General features: G+C 39.9%; 1 protein-coding gene across 2 annotated transcripts in view; it reads right to left on the reverse strand.

Moving 5' to 3' along the window:
* ASCC3 (activating signal cointegrator 1 complex subunit 3) overlaps positions 1–21744 on the reverse strand; it is a 417235-nt gene that overhangs the window by 368179 nt on the left and 27312 nt on the right. For both annotated transcript variants that reach the window (XM_006118439.2, XM_075923934.1), the window contains exons 3-4: positions 14159–14309; positions 9213–9796 (exon numbers count right to left, since the gene is read on the reverse strand). In XM_006118439.2, the coding sequence (XP_006118501.2) occupies positions 9213–9796; positions 14159–14309 (735 nt within the window). The remainder of the gene's footprint in view (positions 1–9212; positions 9797–14158; positions 14310–21744) is intronic.

Raw genomic sequence — 21744 nt, forward strand, 5'->3', positions numbered from 1 at the left:
GATAGCTTAGCATGAGCAGTTAACATATATTGTAAGCGATGACATGATGGGTGGACTAGAATCAAAGGCCCTCAGAGGAATGGAGCTAAAGAACTATGTCTCCCAAGCAATCTAGGAAAACTGCAAAGGTTTAGTCAATCAGATCCCAGACAGTCACATAAAAAGGAGCTATGAAGCCAAGAAGAGCAAGCTCCTTGCTTAAGCAAGAGGAGTGCAGATGGTACTCCTTGATAGCCAAAGGAACCTCCAGCACCATGGACAGCTCTATGCTGGTAAGGACATTGGGAGGAAGAAAGAGCTCCTGACAGGCTGCTCAACCTGACCATTCAAGAGCCCTGAGCTAAGCGTGAAAAGCAAGTGAAGGCTAGGGCCATGGGGAAGCAGCCCAGGGAACTGAAAACAGTTTTGTTAAAGGGATCATAAAATCATAGAATCATAGGACTGGAAGGGACCTCGAGAGGTCATCGAGTCCAGCCCCCCGCCCTCAAGGCAGGACCAAGCTCCACCTACACCATCCCTGACAGATGTCTATCTAACCTGTTCTTAAATATCTCCAGTAGCATGGCTGCTACTATTCTTAGGGTCTCTGGGTTAAGACACAGAATAGTGGGTGTGCCCAGGGCTATCCCTATAGGCCACTAGGAAAATGGCCTATAATCAGACAGCAATAAACCCTCCCTCCTTTCCGCCCCCCTCTCTAAGAAGACAAAGAGAACTATTCAGTGGTCCAGCTAGAGAGCTGGGACCAGAAAAGCAGAGGGGGAAAAGCCACTGTCTTCAGAGAAGAAGCGCTGGGGATACAACTCAACACCAGCACCAAGACAATTTAAAGACACACCTGCCCAGAAGGGGCATTCATGAGCTATGGTTGTCAGGCCTTTACAGACTATTCAGGAGTGATCATTCTACCAGTAAGTAATATTTTGGTTATTTCATTAATCTAACAATTTAACTGGCAAAAAAGATACATGTTAAAGTAAAAGAGTCTGCAGATTACAGTAATGACAAGGGGAAAAGAATTAGTAGTATAAATCTACATGTGCTTGCTTCCATTGTATTTTGAAGAAAAAAAATGCGGCTTTATATGAAATGTGGACTAGATACGAATACCATATACACTGTTGAAAATATTTTAATTGATTTTAACCACTGACTTGCAAATAAATTCTAAAAATTCATCTCTTGTGGAATAACATATCATTGCAATTTCATAAACTAACGTAAGTGTTGCCTGACACTCTCTAATCAGAATTTTTCTTTCCATACAGAATAATTTTAAATATTCACACTTAAAAAATAAATTCTTATAGAGCATTATCAATTTGGCCTTGTAAATTAAAACTGCACTTATTTTTTTCTTTAAAAAGTGTGTCCAAGTTTCCTGTTTATTGCAGCAAATTAAATGAATGATTTCTCTGAATAATGAATGCCCATTATTTACACGGACTTAATTTGGTGGACCAATTTAACAGAACTGAAGACAAGGTCACTTTACAACTTAATTAAAATGACTTGAAATGTGAGGACTATTTATTTCCTGCATGCTATTAATTAGATGTGTTTTAAATAAGGTTAAATCTAGGTAGTTTAGTGTACTTAAAATCCACCTCTACATTTTCTTTACTATGTGACTTTACTAATTGATAAGTTTTCTGATCTTAAAAATTAACATATGCTGATTTTGAGTGAAACAGAGGAACAATTAAGTTGTATGCATTGTTGTAGTTATGTTGGTCCCAGGCAAGACAGGTGAGGTAATATCCTTGAATAGAGCATGTGTCAACAAAACAAACTTGTTTTCATACAGAATTTCTTATATGAAAGAAGGAAAGTGAAGTTTACTAAACCTTTTTTTTTTCCAAGTTATGATCATTTTCTTGATCTAAACCACCTAATACCAGTCTCATTTTCCTAAACTGATTTTGTATAATATCACTTAAAGTTGAAAAAAAAAATAAAAAATTGAAAATTTACTTTCAACTAGCCACATTCTTTCAATACTTCTGGATCTTTTTCTTCTATATGCGTTTTATAGATTTCAAGATTAGCATCTGATTGACCACTTAATGAAACCCTGAGAAACCAATATTTATTTTGACAAGATTGTCTTCTCATATTTTTCAATAGTAACCTACCACGAAAATTTGTCTTAATTGGTCAATTTTTAATAAGTTCTGAGTCACATCCATTTATCACTAAACAAAACAGTGTTCTTAAAGTCATTAACAATACTTTCTATAATCTGACCTAAAAGTAACTCTATGACATAATTTTGAATTACTAAGCATGGTGGTTGATTCTTGATTTCCCAATGAGTTTGAGAATGGGACAGTATTTGGTCCACAGTTCAAAAAAATAGACAAAAAGGTGTCCTTGTTTCCTTCCCCAATAATCTCTACAGCAGTGATATGTGGGAGGAGACACAAAGGGCACATGCCTCCCAGACACTGCAGGGAAGAGGAACAAGGAACTATCACCCCTATCCCCAAAAAGCAAAAAAAAATTGCAGTAACTTTTGTCCCCCACACCACCAGATTAGTGAGTCCAACTTTCAATACTGTTTCATAAGATGATGCTGGAAAGCACTGATTTATTTTAGAATAATGTGGGACAATGTAATCCTTCAGTTTAAAATATTTCTGTTTTGAATTTAAAATTTCAACATCAAATTTTGAATTGTTTAAAGAAAATCCCAGGGACAGCTCAGTTTGAACTTCACTGGAATCAGATATAATCAGTTTTTGCAGATGTATTAATCTTTCCATTATGAAAAGAATCATCTCCTTGAATACTATCTAGTTCAAATATTAAGGGACTATCAAGATGGAAACATTTTCAACATTCACTGCCAATTTTCTGCGATTTTGTCATGCATTGCTGAAGAGATGGTATGTGTATCCGATGTAGTGAGAATACTAAGAAAAAAAAGTTTTTGGCAACACTAATCGGATGCTTCTGCAGTCACTTCTTGCAATCTCCAAACAACATTAAGTTGTGTGGGCTAAATATAAGCAGAATAGCAAGGGATGTACTGCTAGGTGACTTAACGTTTTGTTTTCTTGCTTCTATGTCAGATACCCTGGACACTTAAGTGGCTTTCGTAATGCATATCAAAGTTGCTATTTTTTATATTAGTTTCAAAGGGTGTTTTAATATGCTTTTGGGTTTTTTTCATATTTAAAGCAGAAGATATTAAAAACTGACATGAAAAGCTGCACAATCACTCTGTTCCCCCATTCTCAGAATGGCAAACAACAGCCTCTGAGCTTTCCCTGTGATCAACTATAGGATTTTTTCAGACCCATCTCACTAATGGAGCCTGGAATTCCTTTTGTCTAGAGTTTCTGCTAGGCTATGTCTACACTGCAGAGCTTTTCTGGGATACCCACATCCAAGGAAATTTTTTTTGGAAAAGCAGACTTTTTTCAGCATCTCTATAAACCTCATTCTACGAGGAAGAAGGGATGTTCCGAAAGAGGGTTTTTTCCAACATTTGGGCCCGTGTAGATGGGCCAAATGTCTGAAAAGTCTCTTTTGGAAGAAAAGCAGAAAAAGATATGCAAATTGTGGTTCACAATTTGCGTATCTTTTTCTAACTTTTCTTTGTAGCGCAGACATAGCCCTAATCAGCTTCCCCCTGATCCATCCCCTATAGAGTTTAGGAACTAGGAAAAAAGAAAAGAAAGTAAATGGGATTGTGGTGAGAAGCATACTGGAAGCCAACAGAACAAGTACTGCAGAATACTAACATTCAAAAATATACAAAATAACTTAAAAATCAAAAGCTTTTTAGGAAGCAATTAAAGGCTTCAAACAGATTTTCAACCACAGATAAGCTCTAACTGGATGCTATGTGGTAAGAGGGATGTTAGGAAACCAGTTGTTACATAGAAAATTAAAAAGGGCAGAAAAGCCTAATACTATTAGAAACTTTATATACAAAAAAATTACAGAAAGAGAAGTATGGTAATTAAGATCCCTTTTTATGCCTATTTGAGAATACAACTTTAACTACCAAGCCAAAACATGAACTTTAGTGTGAAGAATAAGTAAGATAAATCCATTCTTAAGCTGTACTCCACAAATCTATACTGGCTGTCTAATGGTTTCCATTTTGATTTTGAGACAATAGTTTTCACCGCGGAAGCCCTAACAGACTTGAAATCTACCTGACTCATGTGACAAGGCAGCATGTAACCCTGTAACCACTGAGATTTTCAGCGATTAAATGGTTACCCAATTACCTGCTTTTAACATCCCTATTTTCAATGATCACCACAATACATCACCCATAAAGCTGAAATGATTTAACTGTTTTCTGCTGATGTTAATTTCACTCTTTCAATTCATCTGCTTCATCATTTCAAGGAAGGTTGTGAAGAATTTCAGTGAAACCATGTCTTCTTGTTTTAAAGCCTTTCTTAACATGCATGCAAAGGAAAATATGTAGCAGAGTCAGAATTTGCTTCTTTAATAGTTTGATGCCAACATCCTGTTCTGCAAGAGTTTTCAACCCACCCTACATTGATCTCTGTGGTATTGAATGCTTTTTTTCATAGTCAACGAAGGCAATACGTAAAAGGAATTCATGTAGTGTTGGTTAGGCTACTTCTTCTTAAACATAGCCATCTGTGTTTTTTCTATAGAATTAATTTTAAAGAGCTGCTAAGCATACATGACAGTCTGCTCTGTGAATTAGTAATTTTTCGGTCCCTGTTCTTCAGCACCACTATTATTGACTCGTACAGTGACAATTACCTTTTGCATCTTATTAGGATTCTGATATCTTCAGCCATCTTTAAAGAGTCATGCCAATACTTCTCAAAGTCCTCCTTTAATCATATCAACTTGCACAAACGGGAGTACAGTAAACTTCCAATAATCCGGTACCTTTAGGACCCAGGGGGTGCCGGATTATCAAATATGCCGGACTATCGGAAAGGGGGACTATGACGGGTCCGGGGTGGAGGGTAGGAGATGCGCCCCTCGGCACTGCGGGACCAACCCAGCAGCACCACAGCTGCTCTGCCGCAGACTTCCCCAAGTCAGCCGCTGCTGAAACTGACCAGCAGCTTTCTCAGAGAAGCCAGGGGCAGAGCAGCTCCAATTGTCCGGATGCCCAGAGCACTTCCAGGTTCCAGATGGTGCCGGACCATTGGATGCTGGACCACTGGAATTTTACTGTACTTAAGTTTGTCAGAATAATTTCACTTCATATTCTTCTGTTTCTCTTACAAGTTCTGTATTTCCTCCAAGTTTCGTCTCTTCACTCTTTCTTTCTTGGCTAATTTAATGCATTGCCTCAACTTATTAGTAAAGTTTTTATGATCCGCATCTGTAAGATGCCAATCTTTCTTGAAAATGTTTATTTTCAAGATTCCCTCATTGAATATTTTTGGCTGCTATTTGCGATTTGCCATCTGTAATGCTTTTTTACCCATCTTTTTGTGGAAGCTGAGCCATCATCTGAGCAAGCAACCGTCATTACTGGTGTTACATGATAGTACTACTGAGACATCTTGTACAATCCACTGTTTATCAGTCAGAATATCAGTCTTTCACATTGGGTGTCATTCATGTCCACATCCGTTTGTCCTTCTCCTTAAACCAGATATTACCCTTAAACCAGTTATTACCAATAAATATTTCTTTGGTCTCTGCTAGAGCTGCCTTTCTCGCGCGGATTCCATTCGCTGACGCCATACCTTTCAATGAACTTTTCACTTTCTTTTCCTTCTTTCAACTTTGGTGTTGAAGTCTCCCATTGTGATCACATATGTGGATTTTTAAGTGATTGTTTCCTCAAGTTCCTGATAGAATTTGTAATATTTACTTGTGCTTATGGGAGCAAGGATCTGAATAATCACAAGGGTGCTGTTTGTCGTATAATGGGAAGTGAAGCACTCCACGAGCGATGACTTGAACTCAAAGGAGATGAATTCTGAAGACGCTTCTTTGTTGATGAAGCCAATTCCCTCTAAAAATGCTCACACCTTCTCCTTTTTTAACATGATAGTCCTGTTGTCTATCCACATCACTTCCATCTCTTTCTTCACTGTGTTTCACAGAGACCAGAGATGTCACAGACTGTCTATCTTCTCCTCCATCAGATGGTTAATCAGTTCATCTCTTGTCAGTGCCCTGCTATAGATGCACAAGACAGTCTTTTTTCTGGCCCCTCAGATTCTTAATAGACTCTCAATGACTGAATGCCCCATCACCTTCATGGAATGGACTGAATAGTTCATAAGAAATTGGGGCCCTTTTATTCATGTTTTAGCCATTTCTTCATTGACTCATTGGCTATGCTGTCAGTGATACATTTACCTCTGCAGCTTAGCTAACACCCAACCTCAAAGAGGAGGACAGCTGTCCTCTCTCTGGATTAGCAGTCTGACACCTTAGTAGCATAGCTGAACTCTGCTATGCATTCTGCTATCCTCACTGATAGACAGGGTCAGTGCTTCACCCTCACCAGTGTTGTAGTAAGATTTTGCATCAGTGACACAATCACTACAATGAAAAAACTGTATGGAAAGCACAACCCAAAATTAGCAATAAATTTCAAAGCATCGTTGTCCTAATTAGGGATCTTAGTACCCCAGGCCTATGTCATCCTAATCCTGAGATGTCCTGACCAGACCAAATCAAAAAGAGAGGCCAAATAACACTGCTACCAGTCTAGCTAAAATTTCAGCCACCACATAGGACAAAATAGGATCAGACTTTAATAGCCACAAGAACAGCTCCTGCTCATTCTCAGATCATTTCTTTTTTCTGCGGAAAATAAGAGTTATTGTTTTCTTTGGTACCATTTACTGAGAGATTGGGAGGGGAGCAATACCTTATAGAAATTTTCTCCAGCTAAAGAGAAAGAAATAAGGAATGTTGTGATGGTGCATTCCATTGACTTTATGAAAATATTCCTATGAATATGAATGACATAGTGGGAATATGCTTTATGTGACATATCATTTGAAAGGTTATAATCTGATGACTATGTGTATCCCATTTGTATGCATTTATCATTCCTGTATTTCAAATTAGAAATATGAAGTATAAATTTGTGTTATTAATATAATCATGCTAAGTGAGATTTAGTAGTAGTACTCAAGGAACTTGAGAACAAAGAACAGTGATCTGTGAATAGACTTGTTTTTCCTGGAAGCCCAGTACAAGGGGCTTTGGTTGGTCCTACCAAGACATGTGGCCGTGTCACCTGATGCTGGTACCCATCTTGGATACTCTACTTTTCCACTTAAAAGTAAAAAAAGAATTTTAAAATTTTACACAAAAGAATTCACCCTTATGCAAATCCTATTTAAAGGAGGGGGAACGAGGTAATTTTGGTTATTGGTTTTCACTGACTACTCTGCCTAACATGACTACTAGAAACATCTAAAGATTGAACAGAGAGTGGAGAGGGAAGGACTGAGCCCAGAATAACTCTGAAGATGACATATTACATGTAACCAGTTTCTTAGTCTATTAAGTTTAGTTTGTGTGTTCTATTTTGTTTAGTAACCTATACTGCTCTGTCTGTTATCCCTTATGAACACTTAAATCCTATCTTTTATGCTTAATGAAATCACTTTTGTTTATTAATAAACCCAGTTTAACTAATTGTTACTTGGGAAAGAAATCTCTTCAACTCTCTCTTTAGCCAGAGAAAGAGAGCAAACATGAGCTTACCTTGTATAAAACTTTATACAGAGTAAGACAGATTTATCTTGGTTCAGGCCCCCTGAGGCTCTGCAATTGGGTGCTTTGCCAACCCCCTTTGGCTGAGCCTTCCCAGAGGTGAGCTGATCTCAGCATCTGTATTATAATGCAGAGAGGACTGTGATCCTATTTATGGGCCACTGCTAGAGGAGGTCTGAGGGCCTGGCTCAGCAGGACAGAGTTGAGGGCACCCATAAGGGCTAGAAGGTGAAGTACAAAGCAATCTTAAATGTGGCAATATAAGTAATTCAGCACATCAACTCACAGTCTCCAGGAGATCCTAGTAATCAAACCCACATTATTACTAAAATAAAAGCCTTATTTAATACTTTACTTTTGAAATGTTTTAACTTTTCCCCTTCTTTTCTGTATCTTTAATAAACAGTTAAAATGTTTAGTAATAGTACTAAGCAGGGTGAGATATCTGTACACCAAATCATGGACTTTGTTTAACACAGTTAAACATTGCACAGTGGCTGTGTTACATTAATCCCATTTGCCTATATATTCCATCTAGAGTCAACACAGGTGACCAAAATAATGTCTTATATCGGGACACAAACAGTCATACAATGCTTTCTCTCTGCCCCAGTACCCTACAATATTTTAAACCATTATACAGACTTATGTATCTTGACTTAAAATATTGTGATAACACAAAAACATTGATACCACTAAAATTACCTAAAGCCCCATGACAGCTGTGACTACAGCTTTAGCAATATGACAAGTCTCAAAAGTTACCAGAATAGTCACTGTCTTTTATGTTCACGAAGAAACTTTACTTGGCATGAACAGGCTTGAGAGGGGGACCTGCAAACTTGTAATGAGTAAAAAAAGGAAAGTTTGATATCTTGTGTCATATTTAAATAAGTAAATGTTGAATTTCTCTAGTCTGATACTTCCTGGTCTGGCAACATCTGTAGTCTGGCATATAAGCACTGACTCCATGGGTGCTGAGGAGTTGGAGCACCCATGGGGAATAATTAGTGGGTACAGATTGCAGAGCACCCACCGTCACCAAGTTCGCTGTCCTCTTGCATGCCAGCAGGCTCCCACTCATCTATCCTACCCCTCGCTCCCAGGGTTTTGGGAGCACTATGAGTCAGCTGTTTGCGGCATTCAAGCTCTGGAAGGGATGGGGAGGAACAGGGATGAGGCATACTTGGGGGTGGAGGTGGAGAAGAGCGCTTGGGGGGAGACTGGGACCCCAAGCAGCAGCAAAAGCCTACCAGTAGCCAGTATCGGGCCCCCTGGGCAGGTGGTAGGCAGCTGGGACCCCAGGTGGCAACTGGGCCAACCTAGAGTGGAAAGTCTGCGGGTGCTGCAGTACCACCCTCCCACACATACACACCTATGGAGACTCACTGACACTGTGTTGATCACTAGTTTGGTAAATTCTCTAATTAGACACTAATCAGGACCTGAGGCTTTCGGACTGGAGAGGCTCAACCTGTACTACTAGAGTATTACTAATATATCTACTGTACCTCATTCTGAAGTTCATCACCACTTTTACTAGATGCAAGCATCTCATACAAAGTACAGCAGAGATCATCTGTTGTTGGTTCTCCAGGGGTTCCTTTTAGTGATTCATTTAGAAACTTCCCAACCTCACACCACAGAAAAGAATCATCCACTTTTTCCAATGATTTAAGATCAGAGTTGTCATCATAACAATTCTGGAAGTGTTCCAAATGGTTATTCAGAAATTTCTTGTAGTCTAAGCTTATAGTTCTCTGTTCAGTTGCATCCCCGTTTATTGGCAGTTCTTCAGAGTGATCAAGGTCATGCATGTCAAATGAAAATACTATATTTTTACCAAAGAATACTCTGTTATCGTCATTTTGCTCTTCACCCATCTGTATAAGAGAAGTAAGCTGTTCTTCAGTGAAATACGAAGCAATCCGACATGTGGCATTACAGGCAGCAGTAGCAGAGGATGAGGGAAAGGGCCCAAACATCTGTTTGATTGCCTTTGTTTCATCACGACCAACGCATTCCTTCATGTGAAAGGTCTTAAAAAGAAAAACAGCTCCGCTTTCAATTGCTTCTTGGCCATTTTCAGCTCCTACTGTGTACAAAAACAAAAGGAACTTTAATACATAAATTCTAACAACCAAGATAATTCAGTTTTCCTGGCTATTGTATAAATATATTCAATCTGTTGTTCTACAGAGATTAGATAAGGTCACTCCAAAACTACAGGGAGAGGTCAGTCCAAAACTATGTGAGGATCACCTGCAGTGTTCCCTCTAAGCTGTGCAACAGTACAGCTTCATAGGTGATTCATCAGCTCTGCCTAGTCAAAGGCTCAGGGCTCCAAGCATATAGATGACTAATCAGCTCTGCCCATTCAATCACCTGTGAAGCTGTGCTGCTTGGAGGGAATACTTGCCCCTCCCCACAATGTTTAGCAGTTATGATTAATCTGTAAGTATGGACCAGAGAGTCTAAAGATCATTGGAAGACAGGTGTGCTAATACTAGGATTCAAAAATAAGCCAATAAGAACAGGCCAAAAAATTGTATGTAAGGCAGAGAGTTAACAAGCAAAAAAGTTAGTCAAGTAATTACAAAAGAAAATCAAAGTAGATCAGAAGAAATCTAAAAGAACAGCAAGAATGGTGTTGATGGGACACAGCAGAAAGGATCTTTATGAAGCATAGCATATCATACTAAAGGTAAGTGTCTCCACAACTGTTTATGTATAAAGTTTGGGAATTATTAAGCTTTCTGTTAATGTCTTGTATATGGCTGTTCACCATGTACAGAACATAATTACGTAAGCCATTTCAATTATTTGACAATTATAGTCTTGAGTACTTCAGCTAGTCTACTTGTGCTAAGGGGCTTATGTTTAAATTTAGGTTTAGATTATTTTTATTAGTAAAGGTTGTTTATCTACTGTATATTTTAGAGCATTTGTCCCTGTGTCTGTCTGTTAAAGAACTTCTCCTAAATGGTAAGAGCGCCTACCACCAAATTCAGTATTCCTCTTATTATAATTTAAAACAAGATAAGATTTGGGTTGTGCCAGGTAAATGGAATATGCCTGGAATGGGATTGCTTCTCATAAAATAATAGAAAAAAAGAGAGAGATTCCACAGATATGTGAAAGGAGCTGGCTGGGGGCACACACATCTAGGTCCAGGACTGTCCTATCCTCCAGCCAGACACCCACAAGGCACCCTTTAGGAAGCTTTAAAGCTCCACCCATCCCCAATTTGTAAAGGAATATTGCTGGATGTTCCTCTTCATCAGGGAGAGAGGGGAAAGTGAAGTTTCCTGCATACCTCACTCTGGGTATTACAAGGGGAAGACGAACCTGGACTTGCCCCACCCAGGGGAGAGGCACTCCTCTCCCACCCGTGTCCACTGGAGCTGAAGCAACCATGGGCAGCTGCTTCTCACCTACCCCCAAGATGGTGTAGTAAGAGAGGGCAGAGGTAGTCCTCTCTCACCAGGGCAGCCTACATACCGAGTCCCTCATCCCCAGCCCCAGCCCAGAGCAATTATTTAAATGAAGTATGTACATTTTCATTTTGTTTTCCAAAAAACAAACACTGAGTTAAGGACTTGAGCTACAGGTAAATCTTTTACTGCTACATAAAGAAAATACTTAATTCTGGAAAAGTGCTGCCTGGTTATTAATCCTGTGAATGGAGAGTTATATCCATGTTCTCTGAGGGATGAAGAGATCTAGACTGTTCTGGGAAGTTTCCTGAAAGGCATAGTGAGATCCCTGGTAAACTCTGGCAACTTCACTAGGTCAGATCCCCTCCTTTCACCTTACAGCTGTGGTCACCAACCAGTAGATTGCGATCTACTGGTAGATCTCAGGGGCTCTAAGAGTAGCTCTTGAGCCCTCTCTGAACCACGTGCCTGCGCATTACTTTTACATTAGATCTCCTCATTTGAGGAGCAGCTACTCACCGAGCAACAACACAAGTGAGTAGCTGCGAGGAATGGTGGAAGCTGGGAGGTTGGGAGGGCTGAAACACCCCAGCCAGCTGACTGTGGCTTTCAGCTGAAAGAGGCTGCCCCGCGCTCCAGCTGATCAGGCAGCTTCTCCTCTGCGCCTGCCCACGTGGAGCTTGGTGCACCCTGGCTGAGCGCCATGGCCAGCTGGCCGGGCAGCCACTTCTCTTCCCTCCAGCCCGGCTTCCCTGCACTCAGCTCAGGGAGGCTGCGTCTAGCTCCAGCTGTGCTGGAGCAAGCTTCCCAGGCTGAGCGCAGGATCACAGATGCCCATCTGATGGACTGTATATGACTAGCAATCGCAGACTACAACCCAGACTTCAAGACACTGGCAGATACTGTTCAGTCACAAGCGTCACGCTGAGACTTTGTTATTGGAAGAAAAAATATATAATTCTCAATACTTGATTTCAGATTTACAAAATAGCAGAGAACAAAATGTATAATTGTAAATGCTTCATTTGACATTTAAATAGCATGAATTACAAACAGACCATTTATTTCATAACTATAAACGTGATTTTAATTTTATATATTGCATAATTTAAAAATAAACTGTTTAACAGACTGTATAAAGGCAGGGGATAGCAAGTGATGGACAGGAGAATAGAGAGGGCGGGGCTTCAAGGAAGGGGCGAGGCTTCAAGGAAGGGGCGGGGCGGTAGATCTTCGCCTGTTCTGAGACTTAAAAAGTGATCTTGGGTGTAAAAAGGTTGGAGACCACTGCCTTACAGGTTAGCAACTGGGGAACCTGAAAATAAGCAGGCTACTCACAGATCCCTGGAGTAACACTGGACCCCCTGCATGTACAGATCTACATAATTTAGTGTCCATTTTAATCATGTAAAATACTGAGTAACTCTCAAAGTCTCAGCTTCATACTGCTTTTATTATCTAAACTGTATTGGGAACTTGAATGTTTTGAAACAAGCTGGCATCTGTGGTCGCAGTAGTGACAATCTGATGCATCTACCAAAGATCAAAAGTATATTTCTATTTCTATAAACAGTTCTGTGGACTCCAATTAGCAGAAATGTAAGAAAGCCAACGTGCCTTACCAATTTTAGCATAAGTCTAAGTCAACACTGGAAAATCCCACTTAGCTACAGAAGTCTACAAAGCATGAAAACTTAACACTCATTCACTCCTTTGTGACAACTTCATTAAATTATTTTTAAACTTTGTTTTATACTGTTCACATAAGCTGCTTTGTGAACTCAAGTTATTCAGCAGTGTCCTGGCACACCCAATTCAGCACATGATTAGTGATGGAGTGAAATAAGTAATTTAACTGTCCGTCAGTATATGTTAGTTTAAGGAAAGGAAAAGGAGAGTGGAAGGGCAAGGTAGCCACTAGGGTTGCAACAGTGTAGCTGGTTAAACAATTAACTGGTAGAGGGATGCTTATTGGTTAAGGCTATCGGCTTCATAGAAACATTAAATGCTCCGCATTTCAAGTATTTTCAGAGCCAGCGAGCAGTTTTTTCTGCACATGTCATTCAGGCAGTCATGTGCACATTCCATTGGACCACCAAGCTAATGGGTTGCCATATCTACAAAACTGGTTTACATGGCTTAATTCCCACGAGCGATATTTACCTTGTGTCTGCTGTTTGAAATTTCCGAAACAGTAACCAGGAAAGAATATAAGCTTACCACTACCAAACTCAGGAAGATCATTCTTAGCCAAGCAACAATTAAACAAGAATGGCGAATACCCCCTACCTACCTCACATCTCCTTGACCAAGGAGTAGAGACACAGGCTCAACCTCACTAATAATGCTAACTGGAATTTTTTCAACAAAAAAGTTTTTTTTTTTTTAAAGAGGATTTTGTCAAAACCAAATCTCCCTGTCCCCCACACACATTTTGTCTGATGAAGTTTTGCTTCTTAAATATACTCAAGTTTTGAAAATATTCTCATTTTCAAAGACTGGGAAATTCCCTCCCGACCTTTTAAAAAAAAAAACAAAAAACAACACTCCACACTGTTCCTTACACTGGAAAAAGAAGTGGGAAGGGAGCCTAAAAATTCAGACACTTCTTCTCTGTCTCTTGTTTCCTAAATGCCTAATTTCAGAATGATAACGTTATTTAAAAGTCCATTCTTTAATATGGCAGTGACTTCTGAACTGATATTGATACCACTGAACTTATTCCTTCCCTTCTTCACTTGTTGAGGTGCCAAAAGTAGTTGTAACACCTTTTAATTATTGGGAGTTGATTAAAAAGCAGCACAAGACAATATTCATAACAATATGTGTAGCAACAATTCCAGAAAAGAAAATTAAGTCAAATTTAAAAGACTACCTGGGGACCAGCTCCAACCTTCTCAAGCAGATTGACTTGAGTTTCCAGGGTCTCTCTCAGGAAAGAACAGTACAAAATGTATAAACCAAATGTAATTTGGGTTTGCAGGCTGATACTACTAGATTACTAACAAATTAAGACTTACCTATTTGTTTTGCAGCCTGTAATATAGTTTTTAAATCTCCATTTATTGATTGCTGTTCCTTCTTGTCCAAACTGTCTTCAATAAATTCTACTATCTTCTTCCATGTAAGCTCAGAGCTCATTAACTGTTTTTGTAATTTTGACCTTTTATTCTGAAATAAGAATAGATGGATCAAAGAATAAATGACAGAACTGTGCATTTTGTTCAGAATTATCATGCAACTGGTAAAAACAAAAAGATATTTACTTTCATTATATAGGTAGGACCTCCCTGGTCCAGCAACCTCTGGACCTGACCTATCCCAGATGAGAGATTATGCCAGATCAGGGGAGTTAATTTCTGGCACTCCTACTACCGGGCCCTTACTAGCCCTCGCCCAGCTGCCGGCCAGACCCTGCCATCAACCCCACTGACCTGCCAGCCCCACCAGGCTTCCCGGCCCCCCTACTGGGGTATGCTGGGATCCCTGCCCCGTGAAGCAGACCATGTATGTTGCCAGACCAGAGAGTCCCAGTTTAGAGAGGACTATATATTTTGGAGTATATATTGAAGCACTATGCACACACAGATAGCTGTTGTAAAAGGACACACTCTGGACACAACAACCTCCTGGGAACAGTTTTATATTAAAAGGTAATGTGTGGGTTCACACTGAGAACAATTCACGCTGCCATCAAAGGCCAAAGCGTTCTTCCCTCACAAATTAGGCTTTTCAGCATTAGTGATAAAAACACTTTGCACTTTTACAGCTCTTTTCATCTAGCAATCTGGATGGTTATGAGGATAAGCCAAGTCACCTTATTAGAAAAAAATGACTTTCAGTTGCTACAGCTCATAATGGATTCCTGTGCCATAAACACAACAATCAGAATGGCTAAGCAATAGATGTTTTTCACTAATATACATTTCTTTTGAAGCACCTTTGCCTTACATACAGGCATACAGATGCTGTTTTTCCACATTACTATTACCAATCCTCTAAGGGTATGTCTACACTACCACCCTAGTTCGAACTAGGGTGGTAATGTAGGCATACCGCACTTGCAAATGAAGCCCGGGATTTGAATTTCCCGGGCTTCATTTGCATAAGCCGGCTGGCGCCATTTTTAAATGCCGGCTTGTTCGAACCCCGTGCCGCGCGGCTACACGCGGCACGGGCTAGATAGTTCGAACTAGCAAGCCATTCCGAACTATCTGTACGCCTCGTGGAACGAGGTGTACAGATAGTTCGGAATGGCTTGCTAGTCCGCACTATCTAGCCCATGCCGCGTGTAGCCGCGCGGCACAGGGTTCGAACAAGCCGGCATTTAAAAATGGCGCCGGCCGGCTTATGCAAATGAAGCCCAGGAAATTCAAATCCCGGGCTTCATTTGCAAGTGCGGTATGCCTACATTACCCCGCTAGTTCGAACTAGCGGGGTAGTGTAGACATACCCTAAGTTAGTATTGCTTTGCTCTACTTTGCTTCTTGCTCCTTTGCCTTTCATTTTAGAAGTTTTTGATCTGAAATACTGTTAGCAAGTCTTACTCCTTTGGTTGTTCATAAGGATTGTCTTAAGTTTCAGTTGCCTTTGTAGCTATTACCGTACATTTTTTCAACAATCAGCCTTGCCTTGATCTTAATTATTTACTATTTGTAGTGCAGAAACTCTCAAGGGGTCCAGTCAAAATTAATACCTCATTGTTCTCTGTACAAACCTAAAAAAGAAAAATTTACCTGTGCTCAAGTAGCAAAATCCACAGATTCTAACTTTCAGTCTTAAACTAACTTGGAGCACTGTAGACAAACCTATCAGCCACTGGAACCAGACTAGTCTCCCCTTCTGGACAGCTCACCAGTTTAAATAAATTAAGATTTCATCCATCTTAACTTCAGTGATTTAAGAACTATTACAAACCCAACAAACTTATTGTACAGTTAAGAGAACAAGTTATTTAGTTCATCAAGGATAAGACACAGCTGTGTTCTCTGGTAATAGAAGAGTGTTAGATTTTGGTAAACATATATATTTCAAGATATCCAACCACCAAACAGTGTGTTTGTTTTGAGTTCTATACTTTGTCATCAAGCCACAGGCATACAGATGCTGTTTTTCCACATTACTATTATCAATCCTTCGAAGTTAGTATTGCTTTGTTCTACTCTGCTTTGCCTCTTGCTTCCCACACTTCTAATCTACTTGTTATAGTTGACAGAATTCCATGCGTTTTTTCACCCAAACTTGTTTCCAGACATTTGTAGCCAGATTACAATAGTCCAGGATCCAGACTTGTAAGCTGAATGGGGCCAGAGACTGACATCCAAGAGGGGTGAGTATGTTTATTTTACCACCTCATTAGGCTAGGGATGGAAGTCTCTCTTTCCCCTCAGACACATCCTGGTTCTGTTCCAAATTTAAGACAGAGAGAAACATGGACGTGTGTGAATCAAGCATAAGGGTCAGGCCTAAAGGGTACCCATAGGAAAGGGGGAACCAGTAAAAGAGGGCTGTGTACTGTTTAAGCTAAGGGGTATGTTACGGAGGCACTGGACAAACCACCAGGGAGAAATTGAGCCATATGTTAAGCCCAGGATTGGCTGGGTACGCAAGGCGGCAGGCAGTGCAAACTGGTGGTCCCAATTCCTCATTGTACGTGACATTGCAAGTCTTGATGGAAGCCCCACATCAGGCACATGACGTATATAACCTTGATTAATACAAGTCCCAAATAGGCTGGCAAGGGTATAAGACCACAGTGGTAAAGGGGGAAGACGCACATCCCCAATAAGACTGGAGGGAGAGGGAGAGGGAGAGGGAGAATTATACAAGCTGTATACAGAAGGGGGAGATACACATTCCCCAAAAGGGCTGACAACTGATCCGTGGGACTTGAGAACATGAGATCCAAGGGGGAGATGCACATCCCCATAAGGCTGACCTAAGTGGAGATTGAGACCATATGGTCAGCAGTCAGGGTTATTGAACCCTGACGCACAAGGGGAAGGTGAAAGCCGACCCAAAAAGGAATATTTTGTAGTACAAGTTCACAAACCCCAGCAGGCATCAATTTTAAAAACAAAGTATGCCACAGCTGGAGCAAAGGAAGAGGTGGTCAAATGGTGAAATAATCAGGAAGGCAATAAAATAGACAAAGCAGTAATAGTGATGCTGGAGGTCCTCAAATTAAAAGAGCAGAAAAATATGATAATAATAATAATAATAATAATAATAAAAATTAGAACAACAGTAAAAGCAAGGCTATCCAGATATATGGTTTACTCATACAAGTAAAATCAGGAAAATGAGAGATTGGAAAGGTTGTTAAAAACCTGGAAAAAATAAAGCAATGTCCCCTGTTGTTAAACAACAAACTGCAAGCACTTTTACAATGCCTAAAGAGTGGGGACAGAAATAGACAAAGGTGGCCCTGGCAAGTTTAAAGATAAAATGGGGTTCATTGCATTGCAACCACAATCATACGAGGGGCAAGCCAAAAGGGAACTAAAATTAGTGCCCCATTCTTCCTTTCCTTCAAGATCCTTTAAGGGTCTTAAAATATATAACATATAATACTAAAAATTGCTAGTAAAAACAAATTGGGCACATTGGTGCAAAATTCAGGAAAAACCCCTCATGAAAAAGAAAAGAAAAAAGGTATACTATATATTTGAAACAAATATTGCAAGAGTTTAAGCACAGCCCATGGTCTGACAATACCATGCAGACCTTTTAAGCAAATTGATGAAATATGTATTGGTTTCCAAACCCTTAATTTCAATCAAATAAAATACTACTGTTGTCTGACTTACGAAAAACCTGTACTAATAAGTTTATTATTAGCTGACTGTAGAAATAAACATTTGGATTTACCCAGTGAAAGGAACCAGAAGATATGGGGGCTAGTTAAAAAGCCCACCCTTCTTATTAAACTAATAATGGACAAAACCTGTGTCCCTGAAAAAGAACTATTCAGCAGAAAAGCAGGCTAAGGTACATAGACAATTGAAAGGAAATAAGCATGTGAAAGAGAGGGGAGATAAGAGGCTTGGGCCCTGTGTGGGTATAGTAGAAGAATAAGGAAAACACTAATACAGGCGTTGGAAAGTTAAATTACTGGGAATGAGGATAGTTTTCATTTGAGGAAGAAAGCAAGTGACTGAAGGTACGAGGAGGTGAGGAGTTGATTCTGTGGAGTGCTGGAGAAATTAAGCAATTGTCCTACTGTATTAAAGAAAACCTGTTATAAAAGAAAAGAAAAAACCTTCTTGTTTCTTTGGGAAAATTTGCTAAATGGAAATTAAGGGATTCTATTAAACTTAATTAGTCAAATGCATGACAGAGAATGCATTGCAAATCTGTTTGGTAGGTTTCAAATGAATTAGTTTTATTTTGTCTTGGATAATGCCCTATCACCTAAAATTGCAAATTGATAAGACACATTGTACCAGACACAAATGCTTGTCTTGGGGCATTTAACCCTTGAGGTGGTTCTAAGAAAAATTGTTTATTTTACATAAAACACCTCATACACTTCAAAAAAAAGCTACAATAGGTGTGTGTTCTTGCTGTGTGCTTTAAAAGCAGAACTCTGAAATTTCGCTGTCTTTCTTTCTTTGGGCTGCTCCTAACTTTGAATCTGAAGGCAAGTGTGTGTGAATGCCTGGCTGTTAATAAACAGTTTGAATCTTCTATAAATAATACTAAAATGATAAAAAGGGCCTGTTATTCAAAATTTCCAAGAGGATAATAACACACTGTCCTGCAGTAAACTGGCCAAATAAAAGATATGGAATATATAGCAAAATATTCATAAGCCCCTAATTGAAAGAAATCTAATATTAATGTTACTGTTAACATGGAAATAAATTTAGTACTAATGCTGCACAAGATACTCTCTCAGAAAGAGAAAGCCATTTAGGCTTCCTGGAATGGTAACTGGTAAACACCTTGTGCTAAGGAAAAATCACTATAGCAGTATATACAGTTACTACCTGTAAATAAATGTGAAGCTTCACAACAGACAGACTAAAAACCTCCTTTAACTTAATCATTGAGCAGGGAAGTAATATACCCAATCCCTCAGAAGCTGGTTTCCAATAAAAGCATAAGTAATTTTTGGGTAACAGCAGGCTAATTAAAAAAAATTCAACAAAATACTTGTAAAAGTAAATAGGACAAGAGATATAATGTGCCACCCGCGTGGGGTAAGAAAATGTTCTTTTATCTTTCAGAACCTCAGAAAGCACTGGTGTCAGCTGAAAAGCAGCTGAAGAAAAAAACATGGTTCCACTGTCATGACATACGTGTGTTTTGTGTTCTAAGACTGTTTTCTCTGTATTGCCAATATTGTTGTTGTGTATTGTCTTTTAAATGAAAGACCATTCTAAGTAAAGCAGTAGCATGAGCTAGAAAAAGGAAACTGTTCAGCAAGAGAAAGGGAAAGAAAAAGGATTGGGCCAAATCAAACAGCAGTTATAGGAAAACTTAGTGAAAGGACAATAGTTTACTGTAGTAATTGTTTAAGGTAGGTAAATGCTAACAATGTCTCCACAGGTGAACAAAAATAAACTGGAAGGTAACCATTCCTGTTGCAGCTCCTGCTTCTCCTATGAAGCCTGACGAAGGGAGCAAGGAATGTGCCATGCAAAGGACTGGGAGAGGGTTACCAATCCCCTTCCACCGGGTTTGCTTTGCTTTATTTGCCACACTAAGGAAATATTTAGCCTTTGCAGAATTTACACACTAACCATGAAGGGGTTGGCCAGAGGTAACAATAAATATGAAAATGAAGCACGGGCAAGCAGGACATCAGAAAATTTGAGTAAATCCATACACCGATGCCCACAACAATGGGGAAATGAGTAACCTCACCATTGTAATAACAGCCGACTGCCCATCTCCCACTGGTGCCAGGTGCCCAAAGCCTAGAAAGCCTCAAGAATACCTGGAGAGAATTATGTAATTGCACGGGATTCCCCATCCTTAATAAAAAACATTTTTAAGCAATGCTTCCGGTCCTCACCTCGGTAATGTTTTACACCTACTGGGTCAAAGTGCACACCCCGTCCGAAGGGGGTAAATAAACAATGTGAATGGGTGGGGTCCCATATGGGAAAGAATACCAGCCTAACAAACTAAATTGGACACTGCCTCACTCACCAGTGGCAGGAATTAGTTGATAACATTACAGGGTGGTTTGGTGCTGGTAACTCAGTCAGCCACTCCTATGCCCTAGCATATCAGGCAGAGAAACACAACCATATTGAATCAAGAATAGAAAATGTAGTAATATCAAATGCCCGTGGAGAACTGGATACTAGCAAGGCTGATGGGTTAATCTTAAACAACCTAAAAGATTTATCAAGCTCTGTGTCCACCTTGCTAGACGTAACCAAGTACTTGGACCAGAAATTAATCAAACCAGAAATTAATCAGATTATTGATAAATGGTACCAAATAAAGGAGCTGGAAGATAAATGTTAAAGGATGGGGCAAGCTCCAGCTATCACCGCACAAGTTATTGTAACAGACTTCTTGAATGGCCAAGTCCACCCAGCCCTTATGGAAGTGGTAAGACCCCAACACCCATCCGTGGGAATGGGGAAACAAAGATTCCATGAGTATTCAAAAGCCAATATGAACAGGCCATAGCATAGTCTTTAACCTTCGAGCACCATTGGGCATCCCTCATATACCATGGGCTAGAATGGTAGCCTCCCTGCCTGTGAAGAGGAAGGGCCTAATCACTAATAGAGGGTATGGCATATTTGAAGATCTCTGGTGGCACTTTGTACTCCAGTGAACGTTGCACCCACTCCAACAAAGGAAATTCTATGTACATGTCCATATAATGTTTTAACGAATCAGTCTAGGTTCAAGGAGACCATAACTGAGAAATTAATGCATACAGAGCTGGTCCAAATGAACGGTACCTACTGGTGTGTGACTGCCCAAAACCACTCCATTGAGTTAAATGGAATGCCCTGCCCCTCAATACACCTATCTGTGTGCATAATGGTCCCTCGATTAGCAACCCTGACCATCGATGGAACGCGGCTGTATCATATTCCGCCAATGACGGGTAACCTAGCAAGGGATCCAGGGTGGCACTACGGCAGTAAGTAGTGAGAGGAGGGTCTATTGATCTTGCAGGCAGAAATCAAGGAGTTGGTAGCCGAAGCCCAGAGATGCATTCAGAAAGGCCAACAGAGGTACACTCAGATAGGGGAAACCGTGAACCAAGCTAATGCCAAGTACCCAAAGGCCCTGAACCAGGCAGTGGAGGTTAAAGCTATGATCATGGGCAGCACCATCTCAGGGAATGAGATACCCTGGGAATGTATTTGGGTGTTTTGCCAAATTATGTGGTTGTATCGATTATAACATTCCTACTGGTACCGGTGTTCTACCGACGGTTCCAGAGTAAGCTAAAACATTAAATTATTGTATTTAACCTGGCGGGTTTATGAACCCTAAGGTTAAGAGGAGGGACTGTAGGATGAAAATTTCTGAGGCAGACTATGATATTTTGTTAAGAACATCTATTCTATTCTAAATTGGAGTCTGGGACTAGCACACACACAGTACTTAATGGCTACCCCATACA

This window comes from Pelodiscus sinensis, chromosome 3, assembly GCF_049634645.1.
Source record: "Pelodiscus sinensis isolate JC-2024 chromosome 3, ASM4963464v1, whole genome shotgun sequence".
NCBI lineage: Eukaryota > Metazoa > Chordata > Testudines > Trionychidae > Pelodiscus > Pelodiscus sinensis.